This window comes from Tachyglossus aculeatus, chromosome Y2 (genome assembly GCF_015852505.1).
Source record: "Tachyglossus aculeatus isolate mTacAcu1 chromosome Y2, mTacAcu1.pri, whole genome shotgun sequence".
NCBI lineage: Eukaryota > Metazoa > Chordata > Mammalia > Monotremata > Tachyglossidae > Tachyglossus > Tachyglossus aculeatus.
Window position 1 is genome coordinate 2,635,945 of NC_052094.1, and position 16,417 is coordinate 2,652,361.

Genomic DNA, 16,417 nt, shown 5'->3' on the forward strand with positions numbered 1-16,417 from the left:
ACTTCTCTGTGCCTCAGTTACCTCAAATGGGGATTAAGATTGCGAGCCCCACGTGGGTCAACCTGATAACCTTGTATCTATCCTAGTGCTTAGAACAGTGCTTGACACACAGTAAGCACAAAACATACACCATTATTATTATTATCACTATTATCCACAGCCCCTCCCATCCCAATAGAAGAAGACGACCTAGGGTTGGGCTGGTCTATCTGCTTCCCAAGGGCAAGTTGCTGAAATGTCAAAGAAACCCTTTTTTCCTCTAGTTTTTCCTTCCTTCTTCCCTCCCTCCCTCTTTCCCTCTCTTCCCTTTTGCATCTCAGCTTCCTTTTGGCAATCCCAAGTCATGCATGTTCCCTGCAAAATCTACACATGAATGTTAGAGCAAGCAATTGTTTAACCCCCAAAAAAACAGGTTCTAATGAAGGCTGTCAAAGGAACAAAGGAAAAGCAAGCCTGATAAAAACTTCTTTCCTCTCAACTAACACGATCCCTTCAAGGGTTAACTTTCCCTGTCCTCAAGGCACTTAGCACTTCCCTCCAAGTGGCAGCAGTCATCTGGTCCTTTTGCTAGCCTCAGTCTCTCTGGTGGAATCCCAAGTTCAAAGTTTGCCCCTTAGGATTTCCAGAGGACAGGGTGAAAGTGCAGCCAGTACTCCTATTGGATTTTTCCTACTACACTCCCTATGATCCTAGCCTCCAGACCCCACCATGGAGAACTCTTCTCCAGGAGCTAAGAACCTAGCAACCAGACCTCACTACAGAGAACTCTTCCCCAGAGGCTCACCAGTCCTGACCAACTTGAAAATGGCCAAGTGGGCTTCTTCCTATTAATTAACAGGCTCCCTCCTTTTCCCCAAACTTCTCCTGTGATTGGTGTGTTCCAGATGGAGTCAGCACATAAGTACTTCCCTTTAGGAAGGGTCTTCAAAAATAATTTTTCTGTCTGTTTTTGCAGCTTCTGGGGTTCATTACCTCCCCGCCATCTCTATGTTGGGCGCTGGGTTCAGTGACCACTGGGCTTGTCCACTGTGTCACTTGTAATTTTCTGAAGCAGCATGGCTTCATGGCAAGAGCATGGGCTTAGGAATCAGAGGACATGAGTTCTAATCCCACCTTCACCACTTGTCTGCTGTGTTACCTTGAGCAAGCCACTTAACTTCTCTGTGCCTGTTACCTCATCTGTAAAATGGGTATTATGACTGAGCATGTGGGACAACCTGAATATCTTGTATCTACCCCAGTGCTTAGAACAGTGCTTGGCACATCGTAAGTGCATAACAAATACCATAATTACTACTATTATTATTATCATGAATGCCCTGTTGACACTAGGTACCTAAAAGAAATAGAAAACAATCTTGAAACACTAATCTTGGCTGAGGCAGATGTCAGACAAAACAAATTAAAAAAAAACTGCCCTGTTTGCTTGTCCTTGTCATTTTACCTAAAATAACAAAAACACTCTGGAATAAAATCTCCTCTTTCAGAAATGCTGATTCCAAAACTTAGAAAATATGTTCATATTCTGAATGCTGTAGAAACAACGAAATCCTCAAATTGAACTCATCCACTTTAAAGTAGAAGTCTCCTGAGACAATGGCCCAAACCAATAACTAAGGAAGTACGAATGGCAGTAATAGCAAGGAGTCTTCCCTATCTATGCTATTTAGCAGCCCCAGCTCCCATAACCCTCCCAGCCTCCCATTAGGGCTTTGAAAAAGGGAAGATAGCTAGTTTGGCAGATGTGACGAGGGAGGATATTCCAGGCCAGAGGTAGGACATGGGCTTGGGGTCAATGGCAGGATAGGTAAGAACGAGGCACAGTGAGGAGGTTAATGGCAGAGGAGCGGAGTGTCCAGACTGGGCTGTAGAAGGAGGGAAGGGAGGTGAGGTAGGAGAGGGCAAGGTGATGGAGAGCTTTGAAGCCAATATAAGAATTTTTACTTTATGCAAAGGTTGATATGCAACCACTGGAGATGTTTGAAGAGAAGCATGACATGCACAGAGCTCTGTAGAATGGTAATCTGGACAGCAACTGAAGTGAGGAGAGACAGAAGGATGGGAGATCAGAAAGGAGGCTATTGCAGTAATCCAGTCTTGATATGATGAGAGTTTGTACCAACAATGTAGCAATTTGGACGGAGAGGAAAGGGCAGATCATCATCATCATCATCATCAATCGTATTTATTGAGTGCTTACTGTGTGCAGAGACTGTACTAAGCGCTTGGGAAGTACAAGTTGGCAACATATAGAGACAGTCCCTACCCAACAGTGGGCTCACAGTCTAAAAGGGGGAGACAGAGAACAAAACCAAACATACTAACAAAATAAAATAAATAGAATAGATATGTACAAGTTAAATAAATAAATAAATAAATAGAGTAACAAATACGTACAAACATATATACATATATACAGGTGCTGTGGGGAAGGGAAAGAGGTAAAATGGGGGGATGGAGAGGGGAACGAGGGGGAGAGGAAGGAAGGGGCTCAGTCTGGGAAGGCCTCCTAGAGTAGGTGAGCTCTCAGTAGGGCCAATGGCCGATCTTGGCAATGTTGTGAAGGTGAGACCAGCAGATTTAGGTGACGGATTGGATGTGTGGGATGTTAGAGATAGCAGAGTCAGGATGACACCAAATTTGCGAGCTTATGAAATGGAAAGGATGGTAGTGTCGTCCACAGTGACAGGAAAGTCAGGGAGAGGACAGGGTTTGGGAGGGAAGATAAGGAGCTCAGTCTTAGACATGTTGAGTTTTAGGTGGTGGACAGACATCCAGGTGGAGATGTCCTGAAGGCAGGAGGAGATATGAGCCTGGAGGGAGGGAAAGAGAACAGGGGAGAAGATGTAGATTAGGGTGTCATCTGCGCAGAGATGATAGTTGAAGCCATGGGATTGAATGATTTCACCAAGCATGAAGACCAATAGAGTCACCTAGATACAACAGTTAGATTTAGTCTGTTGGAAAGAATGCTTTCACAAAAAACCAAACTTCTGCTCTGCCACCCCTAGTCAAAGGGACCTTCTTTTTTTGGCAGTCAGTTGTATTTATGGAATGCTTACTGTTTGCCGAGCACCGTACTAAGCACTTGGGAGAGTACAGTGCAACAACAAACAGATACATTTCCTGTCCATAAACTTAGGCCCTGAATACACCGAAGTCAACACAAGATGCCTACATATTGGCTGAGTCTTAGAGAATAACCTTAAAAATAGAAAAAAGTTAACAACATGCTTTTTGATCTTTCCTTTCCAGAGGATGACAGGAGAGAGCATTTGGATTTTAGAGGGGAAAAGGTTTGTACTGGAGAAGGGGAATATAAGGTTTGAAGAATTGTGGAAAGGGAAAAAAAAGGTCCACTATGCAGTTGAATTACAGAAGGGTATATTGAGACATTTTTTATGTGGTGTGTCAGAAACCTCCCATTCTCCATGCTAGAAAAAGAAGTCTTTTTCCAAGCATGTGCTGTGCACAGTGTAAGTATTCTACCTTGCCCTCCTCCTGTGCTTACCCTTCTTTAAATTCTTTGTGAAATGTGTCCTACTCTTGTTCTGTGTTGGTGCCATATTGAGTTTGTGCTGAAAAATGGCGGTGGGTGATTAGCTAAGGAGGAATTTTCCCCAGCTGGTTGCGGGGGTTGGAGTATGGGGCTGGCGGGGGGAAGAGAAGCGGATTGTTTGCATCTGGTGGAGCTAACTGGTGAAATCAGTTTTGTTATGCCCCTTCATAACTCTTCCTGGAGACAAAGAAGGGCAAAAATGAACTGTGAAATCCATTGGGTAGCGGAATGTAGACCACTCAATTTTAAAATATCAATCCACTAAAAATTTAAACTTCTTTGAAAATTGTCTCAAGGAAGTAGCCAGTTAGAAATGGTACAAGTACAGTTTTCCCAACCTTTAAATTGTACTGTTGTCAAGGTACTCACCTATGCTTGTCTGAGAGCTGCGAGTTTAGAAAGGTATAAGGAAATAATTTTTCCACTTCTCACCTCTATCCTCTTAATTTAGGATGAAACACTGACTAGTGTTTCAGCACTAAGAAACAAAGTAAAAACCTTGGAATACAGGGACCACAGGCATTTAAGTGCTGACTGTTCCTGCAAATTCAGAACAAGAGCTGCGGGAATTCTTGGTTAAATCTGTATTTCAAAGCCCTACTGAGAGCTCACCTCCTCCAGGGGCCCTTCCCAAACTGAGACTCCCCTTCTCCTCTGCTTCTCCCCTCTCCACTGCCCCTACTCCTTCCCTCTGCTCTACTCCCCTCCCCTCCCCACAGTACTTGTGTACTCCCCACAGTACTTTGTTTTGTTTTCTGTCTCCCGCTTCTAGACTGTGAGCCTGTTGTTGAATAGGAATTGTCTCTATCTGTTGCCAAATTGTACTTTCCAAGCACTTAGTACAGTGCTCTGCACAAAGTAAGCACTCAATAAATACAACTGAATGAATGAATGAATGAAAAATCATTCCATCCAAAGCCAAGTATCAATTATAGCTCTAAACAAAATGGGTTCAAGCCACTTTATCCTGCACTGTACAGTCACTGACAGAAATCTGCTTTAATTATTCAATCAGTCAATCATGATTGTTGACTACTTACTGTGTAGAGAGTGGTGTACTAAGTGCCTGGGGGAGAGTACAATAAAAAAGAGTTATTAGACACTTTCCCTGTCCATTTGGAGCTTACAGTGCAGGGAGGAAACAGACATTAATATAAATTACAGATATGTACATAAGTGCTGTGGGTGAATAAAGCACACAATCCAAGTGCAAGGGTGAGCCAGGAAGGGGAGGGAGTAGAGTAAATGAAGGCTTAGTCAGGGAAGGCCTATTGGAGGCCTTGTACTTTTACTGAGGCTTGGGGAGAGTTGGAGAGAGTGATTGCCTGTCAGATATGAAGAGTGAGCAAGTTCCAAACCAGAGGCTGGACACATGTGAGAGGCTGGTGGAAAAATAATCAAGTACTAAAACTAGGGAAAGTGAGTAGCTGGCACTGGAGAAGTGAACTGTGGAGGCTGGGTTGTAGTATGAAATCAGAGAAGTAAGGTAGGAGGGTGTTGTAAAAGTAAAAATAAATTACCAGTTAAATTTTGGGGGGCGAGGGAGTCAGGGATGGGGGAGGAAGGCTTGCAGGAGACATAATGCTTTCTAGACTGTAAGGTCATTGTGAGTAGGGAACGGGTTTACCAACTCTGTTATACAGTATTCTCCTAAGTGCTTAATACAGTACTCTGCACTCAGGAAGTGCTTGATAAATACCACTGACTGCTCTGAAAGATGGAATTCACTTGCAACCGGATAATCATTTGCCCTCACATCCAATCCGTCACCAAAACCTGCCGATCTCACCTCCACAACATCGCCAAGATCCACCCTTTCCTCTCCATCCAAACCGCTACCTTGCTGGTTCAAACTCTCATCCTATCCTGACTGGATTACTGCATCAGCCTCCTCTCTGCTCTCCCATCCTCCTGTCTCTCCTCACTTCAGTCTATACTTCACATTGCTGCCCGGATCATCTCTGTGCAGAAATGCTCTAGGCATGTTACTCCCCTCATCAAAAGTCTCTAGGGGCTACCAGTCAAACTAGGCATCAGGCAAAAACTCATCACTCTCGGCTTCAAGGCTCTCCATCACCTGGGCCCCTCCTACCTCACCTCCCTTCTCTCCTCCTACAGCCCGGCCCGCACCCTCCTCTTTTCTGCCGCTAACCTCCTCACTGTACCTGTCCTCACTGTACCTGTCCTGCCGTCGACCCCCTTCCCACGCCCTCCCCCTGGCCTGGAATGCCCTCTCTCCGCACATCTGCCACGCTAGCTCTCTTCCTCCCTTCAAAGCCCTATTGAGAGCTCCAGGGGAGCTCCTATTGAGGCCTTCTCCAGGAGGCCTTCCCAGACTGAGCCCCCTTATTCCTCTAGCCCCATTTTTCCCCTCCTCCTCCCCATCCCCACCGCCTTACCTCCTTCCCCTCCCCACAGCACCTTTATATGTTTGTACATATTTATTACTCTATTTTACTTGTACATATTAACTATTCTATTTATTTTGTTAATGATGTGCATCTAGTTTTATTTCTATTTATTCTGATGACTTGACACCTGTTCACATGTTTTGTTTTGTTGCCTATCTCCCCCTTCTAGACTGTGAGCCCAGGGTTGGGTAGAGATCGTCTCTATATGTTGCCAACTTGTACTTCCCAAGCACTTAGTACAGTGCTCTGCACACAGTAAGCGCTCAATAAATATGACTGAATGAATGAATGAATGAATGATTTGTAAGAACTCTTGACAAATATGACCCCAAAATCCAGGCATATGAAGAAGGCTAAATGCATGGAAAGAAACAATCAATGAATGGTATTTATTGACTGTGTACAGAGCATTGTAGTGAACACTTTGGAAAGTAGAAAGCAGAAATTTGGTAGATGTGACCCATGCCCACAAGTAGCTTAAGAGTCCATGGTATCCAAAGAGGGAGTTTAGCAGGTGCCGGCTACCTACCTCAGCTTTATTTCTCCACTTGCCTTCTATGTGACCTTGGGCAAGTTACTTAATTTCTCTGTGTTTCAGTTTCCAAGTCTATAAAATGGGAAAAAGATACCTCTTCTTTCCTCTTCAGCCTTTAAGCCCCATGCGGGACAAACTGCTCATCTACCCCAGCACTTAGTATAGTGTTCGGCACATAGTAATTGCTTACAAATACTGTAATTATCATTATTATTATTCTCCCCACTGCTCTCTGTTCAGCTACTGAAAACAGCCATTTTCACACTAGAGGCTTCCTCTCTTCCATTGACTTGTTCCTGGAGTGTATCTCTGTCTCCACTGTCTTGGTCCAGAAGTTGCATCACAATGTGATGCATAGCTCTCTCTCACTGCACTGTTTTTTCCCTTTTTCTGCATTTTCACAACAACACTGTAAGGAAGAATTAGCAGCAAGCACGTTCTCACCCAAATCTATCCATCACTACACAAACTCACTGTAAATCCTCTCATTAGACAATGGTTTTTCATTCCTCACATTTTTCAACCAAGTACTGCTAATGTGAAAATGTAAAAAACGTAAAAATAAACTCTGTATTACCTGGATTCAAATGATCTAGCTTGCCTGTGTGTGTTTTAAATTAAAGAACAAATGGGAATTCTTGTCTGCATAACTGGCAACTTATATTGGACTTTGTAAGATTTTTCTTGATAAATCTCACATTAGGGAAAATTTACATTATTCTGATGCTGTGGGCTTTGGCACAACCAGTTCTTCTGCCATGACACTCTAGTTTTTCCAGATACACATTGTTGGAGGAACATTCCCCAATTCTACCTGAAATACAGGGTCCAAAATGCACTGAAACACACACATGGGATAATACAGACTGTACTCGATTTAGGTAATGGGGAAACTGGTCACCTCTTCTCCCAGGAGAAACTGGCCAGGGTTGTTGCCTGGTCACACCTGCAAATCATCCTTCCTAAAAACCCTCTGCAGCATGATATGGGCCTGGCTATGCCTATAACTGACACAGCCTTTTCCAGCAGGGGTCAAGCCCCACTCAACTAAGTAACAGTTACAAGACCTTCTAGGGAAGAGGCCACATTGCCCTTCTCACACAAGGGGTGTGAAACAACCTGCCCACATCTAGCAAAAAAATCACTAGTTAGGGTATGGCTTCCAGGAAGTTCAATGGGGTGTGTGCTATGTTATCCCGGGGTAATTTCAATGAAGAGACTTAAGGAGCACCTCCACCATTCTACCAAACCCAACTTCCCCCATTCTCCAACCTCACCCCATATATCAGAGTTAAAATGAATTTGCTCGTTCATTCTGATTTAAGCAACCTTTCATTCCATGCACTCAGTGGGGAAAGTGGCCAATGTTAAAACTTGTCAACTTTGATCTCCTCCTGCCTTTACCCATTGTGGTGGGCTAAACAGCCCAAAACAGCTTAAAAGGATGCTGCACTTGGAGGAGGAATGAGCAAAATTTACAGTAAAAGGCTGAATTCAGCACTTATCTTGCATCTACTTCAGTTGAACAGGGAGAGTGTAACAGATTTCCATTTTAGGAAACAACTGATCCTCACAACATTCCATGGAACTCAGCAGGAGGAAAGGGGACTGGACACTAGATTGGATGGGGAGTCAGATTACTGAGCACACTAGACTGTAAGACAAGCACCCTGCACGATGGTTTCAATTTCCCTGTCTGCAAAAATTAGCTGCCTAATTGTCCAGATTATAACCCTTTCAGCTCCTGGGATGAAAAAAGATATTTTTTAATGTACTAGTCTTGGTGTTAACTAATAATAATAATAATAATAATGGTATTCGTTAAGTGCTTACTATGAGCAAAGCACTGTTCTAAGCACCAGAGTAAATACAAGATTATCAGGTTGTCCCACATGGGGATCATAGTCTCAATCCCCATTTTACAGATGAGGTAACTGAGGCACAGAGAAGTTAAGTGACTTGCCCGAAGTCACACAGCTGACAAGTGGCCGAACCAGGATTAGAACTCACGACCTCTGACTCCCAAACCTGTACTCTTTCCACTAAGTCATGCTGCTTCTCGTACCAAGACATCTTGATATTAAGAAAAGATTCATGTATGAATGCATAATCATGCCACTTACGGATATAAGCTAGTGCACTGCCACTTTAAGGATCTTAAAAAACAAAGGAAGACTTGCCCAGGTGTGTGCCTTTGACTTCTCATTAGAACGAATTCTGAAATGTATCACGCTACAATAAAACCATTCACTTAGGACACTCTGGGAGTATTTAGGTAGGTTCTCAGTCACTGGGGTCCCTGTCAATAGGTTATTTGTATATAAACCAGGTATTACCCTCTCACTCCCTTTTTATCCTGGGGAGAAGCCTAAAATACTAAAATGGGAGGAGAATTTCATGCAGGATCAGGAAAACAGACGAACTGTGATCACATGTGGGTGAAAGATGTACGAAATAAAAGTTTACAAACACGTTGCTTTTGGTAGTAATAGGCCTTTGATTTTAACACTCAGTGGTACTCAGCACTTAGTACAGTGCTCTGCACACAGTAAGCACTCAATAAATACAATTAAATGAATGGGACAGTGTTCATTTCATACCTAAATTTCAAATTCTATGTTTAGAGTGGGTTATGTATAATTCTAGTAACTGTCACAGGAAAAGGAGAAAGAAAGGTCAATAGATGCGCTAGTTGCAAATGCAAATTATTTTCCATTATGGCAAATATTTCATTGCTCTGCAAAAAGTGCTACTGCAATTTTAGGTATACAGATGTCCCTGATTCAGGGATTACAATCAATCAATCAATCAATCACTCATCCATCCATCCATCCATTCACTCATTCTTATTGAGCGCTTACTGAGTGCAGAGCACTGTACTCAACACTTGGGAGAGTACAACAATGAACAGACACATTCCCTGCCCACAATGAGTTTACATTCTACATCACAGTTTTACATCACAAAATTAGGAAAAATTAAATTACAGTCTACATTACAGTTTAACATCACAAAATTAGGAAAAATTAAACTGGAATGCATGCTGTCAATTTAGGTTGAGTTCAAAGGAAAACTGTGCTTTCTCATGATTTGTCCATGTCTACATCTGGGACTATAGCTCACTTGCTCTAAAAGTAATAATAGTTATGGTATTTGTGATACACTTATTCTGAGCCAAGCACTGAAACTAAGGGCTAGGGTAGTTACAAGACAATTAAAGCACTGGCATTTACTCTGAGCCACTGGCTAGTCAAAGGGGCCTCCTGATTTAATGAGGATTGATGGGAAAGGAAGTCTCCTTCCACACTGAGGGGGACGGCAGAGAGAAGAGGAAGAGAAATGTATATGTTTACAAGGCTTCTCTGATGTTGCCTATGAAATATGCCTCCAAAAGAGGTCCAAGAAGCTCAGAGTTGCATATGCTGGTTAATAACTGTGGTTAAGCATTCACTCTGTGCCAAGCCTTGTACCTAGTGCTGGGGTAGATACAAGATAATCAGATTGGGCACAATTTCCGACTCAAGTGGGGCTCACAGTATAAAGGCAAGGGAGAACAGATCATGAATCTCCAGCTTACACATGAGAAAAGTGAGAAAAGGAGAAGATAAGTGACTTGCCTGAGGTTTCACAGCAGGCAAGTGGTGGAGCTGTTTAGAAACACAGTTAAGTGCTCTTTTTACTAGGCTTCAAGTAAACATGATTGCCATTTCCTTTTGATGGAGGGAAAATGAATCCCAGATTTCTCAGTCACCTCCTCCATCCACTGATTAAATTAATAAATGAGCAGTTCCACTGGAAAGACAGTGTGACCCTTCCAGTGGGCAAACGGCACAGGAGCATGAGTCAGGAGTCCTGTGTTCTGTTTACTTCTGCCTCCAGCACTACCTCACTTGGGCAAGATATATCCATTGTCTAGTTCCTAGTTCCTCGCCAGGGGAAGGGAAAATCATAATATCCACATTAAGAATGAGGCAAGCAGCAATGAGCTTAGTGATGAGTGTTGGCATTTTGAGCTTTCAGAATGAAGAGTTCCAAGTTAGTTAAGAATCACTGAAGTCCCAATGGAAAATAGTAAATTTTATTACTGGGAAGGGGAAGTGCAGAATTGAGTCCCTTAACATTTTCCATAAATCAAGTTTTTGGATGGAGAATGACAATGCTAACGGCATTAAGGCTTATGACCAGTTCACCAATCAATCAATCAATCAATCAATTAATCAATCAATTAATCAATCAATCAATGGTATTTACTGAGAGCTTTATGTGTACAAAGCACTATATTAAGTGCTTCCCAGAGCTAAAATCCCACAAACCTTTACAAAGAAAAGAGCCAGCCTGTCTCTCTGTGGTTAGAAACATGGTCCAAATATGGCCCACTACAGGACCTGGAAGGAGGGTGGTCATGGTGCCCTTGGTGGTGCTGGAAGTGAGGCCCCAAAAGGCACTGGCAGTGGATGCCTTCCATGGCACTGGAGGGGACACATATATCCCAGGAACTTGCCTCCTAAAGCTGCCAGCCAACATTCCTACCCTCCCCCGGGCACCTCTGAAGTCCAGAAGAGGCCAGAAGGGATTGGCTTCTTAAAGAGAAAGGAGAACATTTCCTTGCAGACAGTCTCCAAAGAGCCAGTCACAACCCTAATTCTTCCCCGGAGACCTGCCCATCTTGGGATCAGCATGGGGCCTCCCATTATAACTTTTTGATGTTATACATGGGGTCCTTGCACAGAACAGGTTTGGTATATAGTGGGTCAACTTCCTAACTATTCTGTTCAGTCTTCATCAAAAGGCATCACTTCTACAAAGCAAAAAGCAAAGAAAACTTTCAAGGTATTTCTAATTAGTCACACTTTTATATGTTTTTCTTCCATATTTCTTTTGACTTTTATGTCAGTATTTCTTAAAGGCGTCTGTCACAACACTATTTTCATGAACCACCTCAGAGCATTAAATGATGTTTTTTGTTATTATAATCACCGTATTTGAATTCTCTACCAATCTTAGCCCAACTCTTCCCTAAAAGTCCCTAAAACTAACCTGAATTATTATCATTATACAAGGGCATCTAAACATCATGCAGTTTTTGGATGCGTGATGAAAAGACAAGAAGAATGCCATTTGCTCTGCCAGGAAAAGGAGCTGCCTATGTCTGGGCCTTTCACTTACCTTAGTGAGTTATCTAGATGGGTTTCCATGTGAGTGTCCAGCCCATACTTGCATACAAATTCCTTAAAACACACTGGGCAGTGGAAAACTTCATTGGCTCTCTTTTCTGTTTCACCTGATGGAGAACGGCCGACCACCTTTAAGGAGATTGGGGGAAAAGATGGTCAGAATCATGGTCAGACTCAAACTACAAAGAAAATCTTGCAAAACATGCAGATGGCTAAAAAAATGTCTTCCATATAGGAGAAGCCACACAAGTCAGAGGATTCCTGAAAAGCAGCATATATTATTCAAGGGAGGCAGCATGGTATAGTGGAAGAGCACCAGTCTGGAAGCTGGAGGAGCGGGGCATGAGTCCAACCTCTGCTATCAGCCTGGAATATGAGCAACAGCAAGTTGCTTAACCTCTTCTCAACTCTGTTTCCTCATCTGTAAAATGGGGGTACTATAACCTGCCTTTCTATCTGCTTCCCAGGGATGCTGTATGGGCAAAGATGAGATAAGTATTGCAAGTGCTTGGAGAAAAGGAGAGCTATCCAATACCAAGGCATTATTATTATTACACTATGTAAAAAGATACAGATCTGTACCTTTAAAATGTATCATTTCCACCGTTTTACACACCCAAGAATCACTACTTCCAGCCATTTGGTACAAAAGAGAATAAATAAAATGGACATAATTTCTTAGATAACTTCCAATAACATATTTAAATACACAAGGTAAATTCACAAATTGTCAGTCGGTCAGTCAATCAGTCAGTCAGTTGTATTTATTGAGCACTCACTGTGTGCAGAACAACATACAAAGTGCTTGGGAGACTAAAATACAACAATAAACTGGCAAAATCCCTGCCTACACGAGTTTATAGTCTAGAAAGCGAGACAGATATTAATCTAAATAAATTACAGAAATATTCTTATGAACATGGGGATGAACAGAGGGAGCAAATCAGATGGGTGATGCAGAAGGGAGTGGGAGAACAGGAAAGGAGGGCTTAGTCAGGGAAGACCTAGGGGAGGAGATAAGGCTTTGAGGCAGAGAGAGTAATTGTTTGTGAGATACAAGGAGGGAGATTGTTCCAGGCCAGAGGCAGAACATGGGTAGGAGGTTGACAGCGATATAGAGGACATCAGGGTAGAATAAGAAGGTTAGGATTAGAGGAGTAAAGTGTGTTGGCTGGGTTGTAGTAGAAGATTAGTGAGGTGAAGTGATTGAGTGCTTTAAAGCCAACAGTGAGGAGTTTCTGTTTGATGTGGAGGTGGACTGGCAACCACTGGCAGGCTCCTGAAGAGAGGAGAAACAAGGCATGAACGTTTTTGTAGCAAAATGAACTGGGCAACAGAGTGAAGTATGGAATGCAGTGGGGAGACTGAGAGGTCAGCAAGGAGGTTGATATAGTAATCAAGGTGGGATAGGATAAGTGACTGGATTAATGTGGTAGCAGTTTGGAAGGACAGAAAAGGGTGGATTTTAGTGATGTTAAGGTTGAACCGACAAGATTTAGTGATGTACTAAATATATGGGTTGAATGAGAGAGAGGAGTCAGGCACAAAGCCAAGATTACAGGCTTGTGTAACAGGAAGGATGGTGGTCCCATCTCTAATGATGATTCAGTCATGAGGGAACATGGTTTCGCTGGGAAGATAGCAAGTTCTGTTTTAGACATAAACATCAGCCTTGGATAGGGTACAAAATACAGGTTAATTGAAAATCTTCATTCCATATGTTATGTGTAGGGATAAAAGGGAAAAATAGGATAAGAACCAGCTTGCTGCATTATCAAAGACCTTTTTTGCGGATGTCAGTACTTTCTCAGCTTCAGCCTCTTGACTCAGTTTCCTTTTGGAGGTGAGCCGCCTGCATTTCAAAGGAGATGGGGTAACTGTATTTGCAGTACTGTTAGGATCTTTCTCATGAATCTTCATATGTCTGAGGAAAAAAGAGAGTAAAACATTTAGTCCTACAGTTTACTTTACATTGAAACTTTCCTTCTGTAATTCTCACCTGCTGCAAACTTAACTCTTCTAATCTTTCTTTTTGCTCTCTTTGATTTTGGCAGGATATTCTTCACTTTGCAATTCAGTTTCTTCCTACTTGTTTAATTACATTAATCATGCAATCCAATTAGTCAATCATATTCATTGAGTGCTTCCTGTATGCAAGGCACTGAGCTAAGCGCTTGTTGCAACAATATAACTGAGACATTCCCCACCCACTGTGAACTTACATTCTATAGGGAAAGACTGACATTAATAATAATACTAATAATAATGATGGCATTTGTTAAGCACTTACTATGTGCAAAGCACTGTTCTAAGCACTGGGGAGGTTACGAGGTGATCAGGTTGTCCCACAGGGAGTTCACAGTCTTAATCCCCATTTTACACATGATGGAACTGAGGCACAGAGAAGTTAAATGACTTGCCCGAAGTCACACAGCTGACAATTGGTAGAGCAGGGATTTGAACCCATGACCTCTGACTCCAAAGCCTGGGCTTTTTCCACTGAGCCACGCTGCTTCTCAATATAAACAAATAAATTAAGACTACATCATAGGTGCTGTGGGCTTGGGGACACAGAAGGTACTGGGAAAAGAGGAAACGATGGATTAGCCAGGAAAGATCTCTTGGAGGAAATGTGCCTTCAGTAAAGCATTGAAGAGGGGGAGGGTAATTCTGTTGATTAGGAAAAAGAAGGGCATTTCAGGCCAGAGGCAGGATGTAGACAATAGGATGGCAACAACATAGATGAGACTGAGGCACAGTGAGCAGGTTGGCATTAGAGGTGAGCCCAATGTTGGGTAGGGACTGTCTCTATATGTTGCCAATTTGTACTTCCCAAGCGCTTAGTACAGTGCTCTGCACATAGTAAGCACTCAATAAATATGATTGATTGACTGATTGATTGACTAGACTGCAGTAGGAGTGTAGCGAGGTGAGATAGGAGGGGCAAGGTGATTGAGTACTTTAAAGTTGTTGGTAAGGAGTTTCTTTTTGCTGCAGAGGTGGACAGGTAACCACTGGAGGTTCTTGAGGAGTGGGCCAACATGGACTGAACGTTTTTTGTAGAAAAATGATCTAGGTAGCAGAGTGAGAATGGACTAGGTTGGCAGGTGGCAGTAATCAAGTGGAATAGGATAATTGCCTGGATTAACCTGTGAACAACTGGATGGAAAGGAAAGAATGGATTTTATTAAAGTTGTAAGGTTGAGCCAACAGGATTTAGTGATAGATTGAATATGTGGGTTGAATGAGAGAGGACTTAAAGTTAATGCCAAGGTTATGGGCTTGTGAGGCAGGAAGGATGATGCTACCGTCTAGAGTTTTTGGAAAGTCAGGAGGAAGACAGGATTTAAGTGGGAAGATAAGAAGTTCTGTTTTAGGCATGTTAAGTTTGAGGTAACCGAAGATCACTCAAGTAGAGATGTCTTGAAGGCAGGAGGAAATGCGAGACTGGGGAGATGGAGAGAGATATCACATCTGGAGATGTATATTTGGGAATCATCAGCATCCAGGAGATAGTTAAAGCCATGTGACAGAATGAGTCCTCCAAAGCAGTTGGTGTAAATGGAGAATAGAAAGGGACCCAGAACGAACCTGGAGAGACTTCCACAGTTAGGGGGTGGGGGACAGAAAAGTAGCCTGTGAAGAAACTGAGAATGAGTGGCCAAGGAGACAGCAGGAGAACCAAGAGAAGGTAGTGTCAGTGAAGCCGAGATTGGATACTGTTTCCAGTAGAAGGGAGTGGTTGGCAATGTTGAGGCAGCTGAGAGGTCAAGGAGGATTAGGATGGAATAGAGACCATTGGATTTGGCAGAACTAGCTCTGTATTTCAGTTCTTTACCTAAATAGTAAGCCCACAAAGAGCTGGGTGACACCAAATCTTCTCTGTCTCATGACACTAGTTTAAAACAGTGCTGTGCCCACAGTAAGCACAGGATCTGTTTGAAGGTACCACACAGAAGTGGTAGCTGAAGTCACTGGGGCAGAGGAGGTCCCAAACGGAGCAAGTGTAAAGTGAGAAGAGAAGGGGACCTAGAGGTTAGATGGGGTGAGATATAAGAGAAGCTGGCAAAACAGTCTGAAGAGTGGAGAATCAGGAGAGAATTGTGCTGGTAAAACCAAGGTTAGATATAGTGTTACCAGGAGAAGGATGGCAGGTACCTATTGAAAGCAAGCTTCATGGCTGGCCTCCATATCTTCTCTTCCAACACAACAGATATCTCAATACAAACAGAAGGTCAAGTCTTTGAAGATACCCAGTTCTTCATAAACCTTATCTTCTTCGTCCTCAGCATTACTAAAACTTTGGGCCCCACTCTATGAGTCTCAGATTTTATTATGAGGAAGCATGGAATGACTCATTTTTCAGCATGTTACTCCACAGACTGTAGGACTGGATTATTTCATTAATGCCAACAGGTTCAAACAGGTTTTAATGGATATGACTGAACTCTCATCTTCACCTGATTTTTCACCTCTGTTCTTTATGAGAAGGAGCGTGGCTTAGTGGATAGAGCATGGGCCTGGGAGTCAGAAGGACTTCGGTTCTAATCCTGGCTCCACCTCCTGTCTGCTCTGTGACCTTGGGTACGTCACTTTACTTCTGTGGACCTCAGTTACCTCATTGTAAAATGGGAATTAAGAGTGTGAGCCCCTGTGGTACAGGGACTATATCCAACCTGATTAACTTGTATCTACCCCAGCAATTAGAACAGTGCTTGATGCACAATAAGCACTTAAC

The 16,417-nt window shown here is 42.8% G+C and overlaps 1 protein-coding gene across 1 annotated transcript in view; it reads right to left on the minus strand.

Moving 5' to 3' along the window:
• LOC119946690 (ras-responsive element-binding protein 1-like) overlaps nt 1-16,417 on the minus strand; it is a 249,262-nt gene that overhangs the window by 76,947 nt on the left and 155,898 nt on the right. The window contains exons 7-8 of the mRNA XM_038768104.1: nt 13,462-13,603; nt 11,672-11,808 (exon numbers count right to left, since the gene is read on the minus strand). Of these exons, the coding sequence (XP_038624032.1) occupies nt 11,672-11,808; nt 13,462-13,603 (279 nt within the window). The remainder of the gene's footprint in view (nt 1-11,671; nt 11,809-13,461; nt 13,604-16,417) is intronic.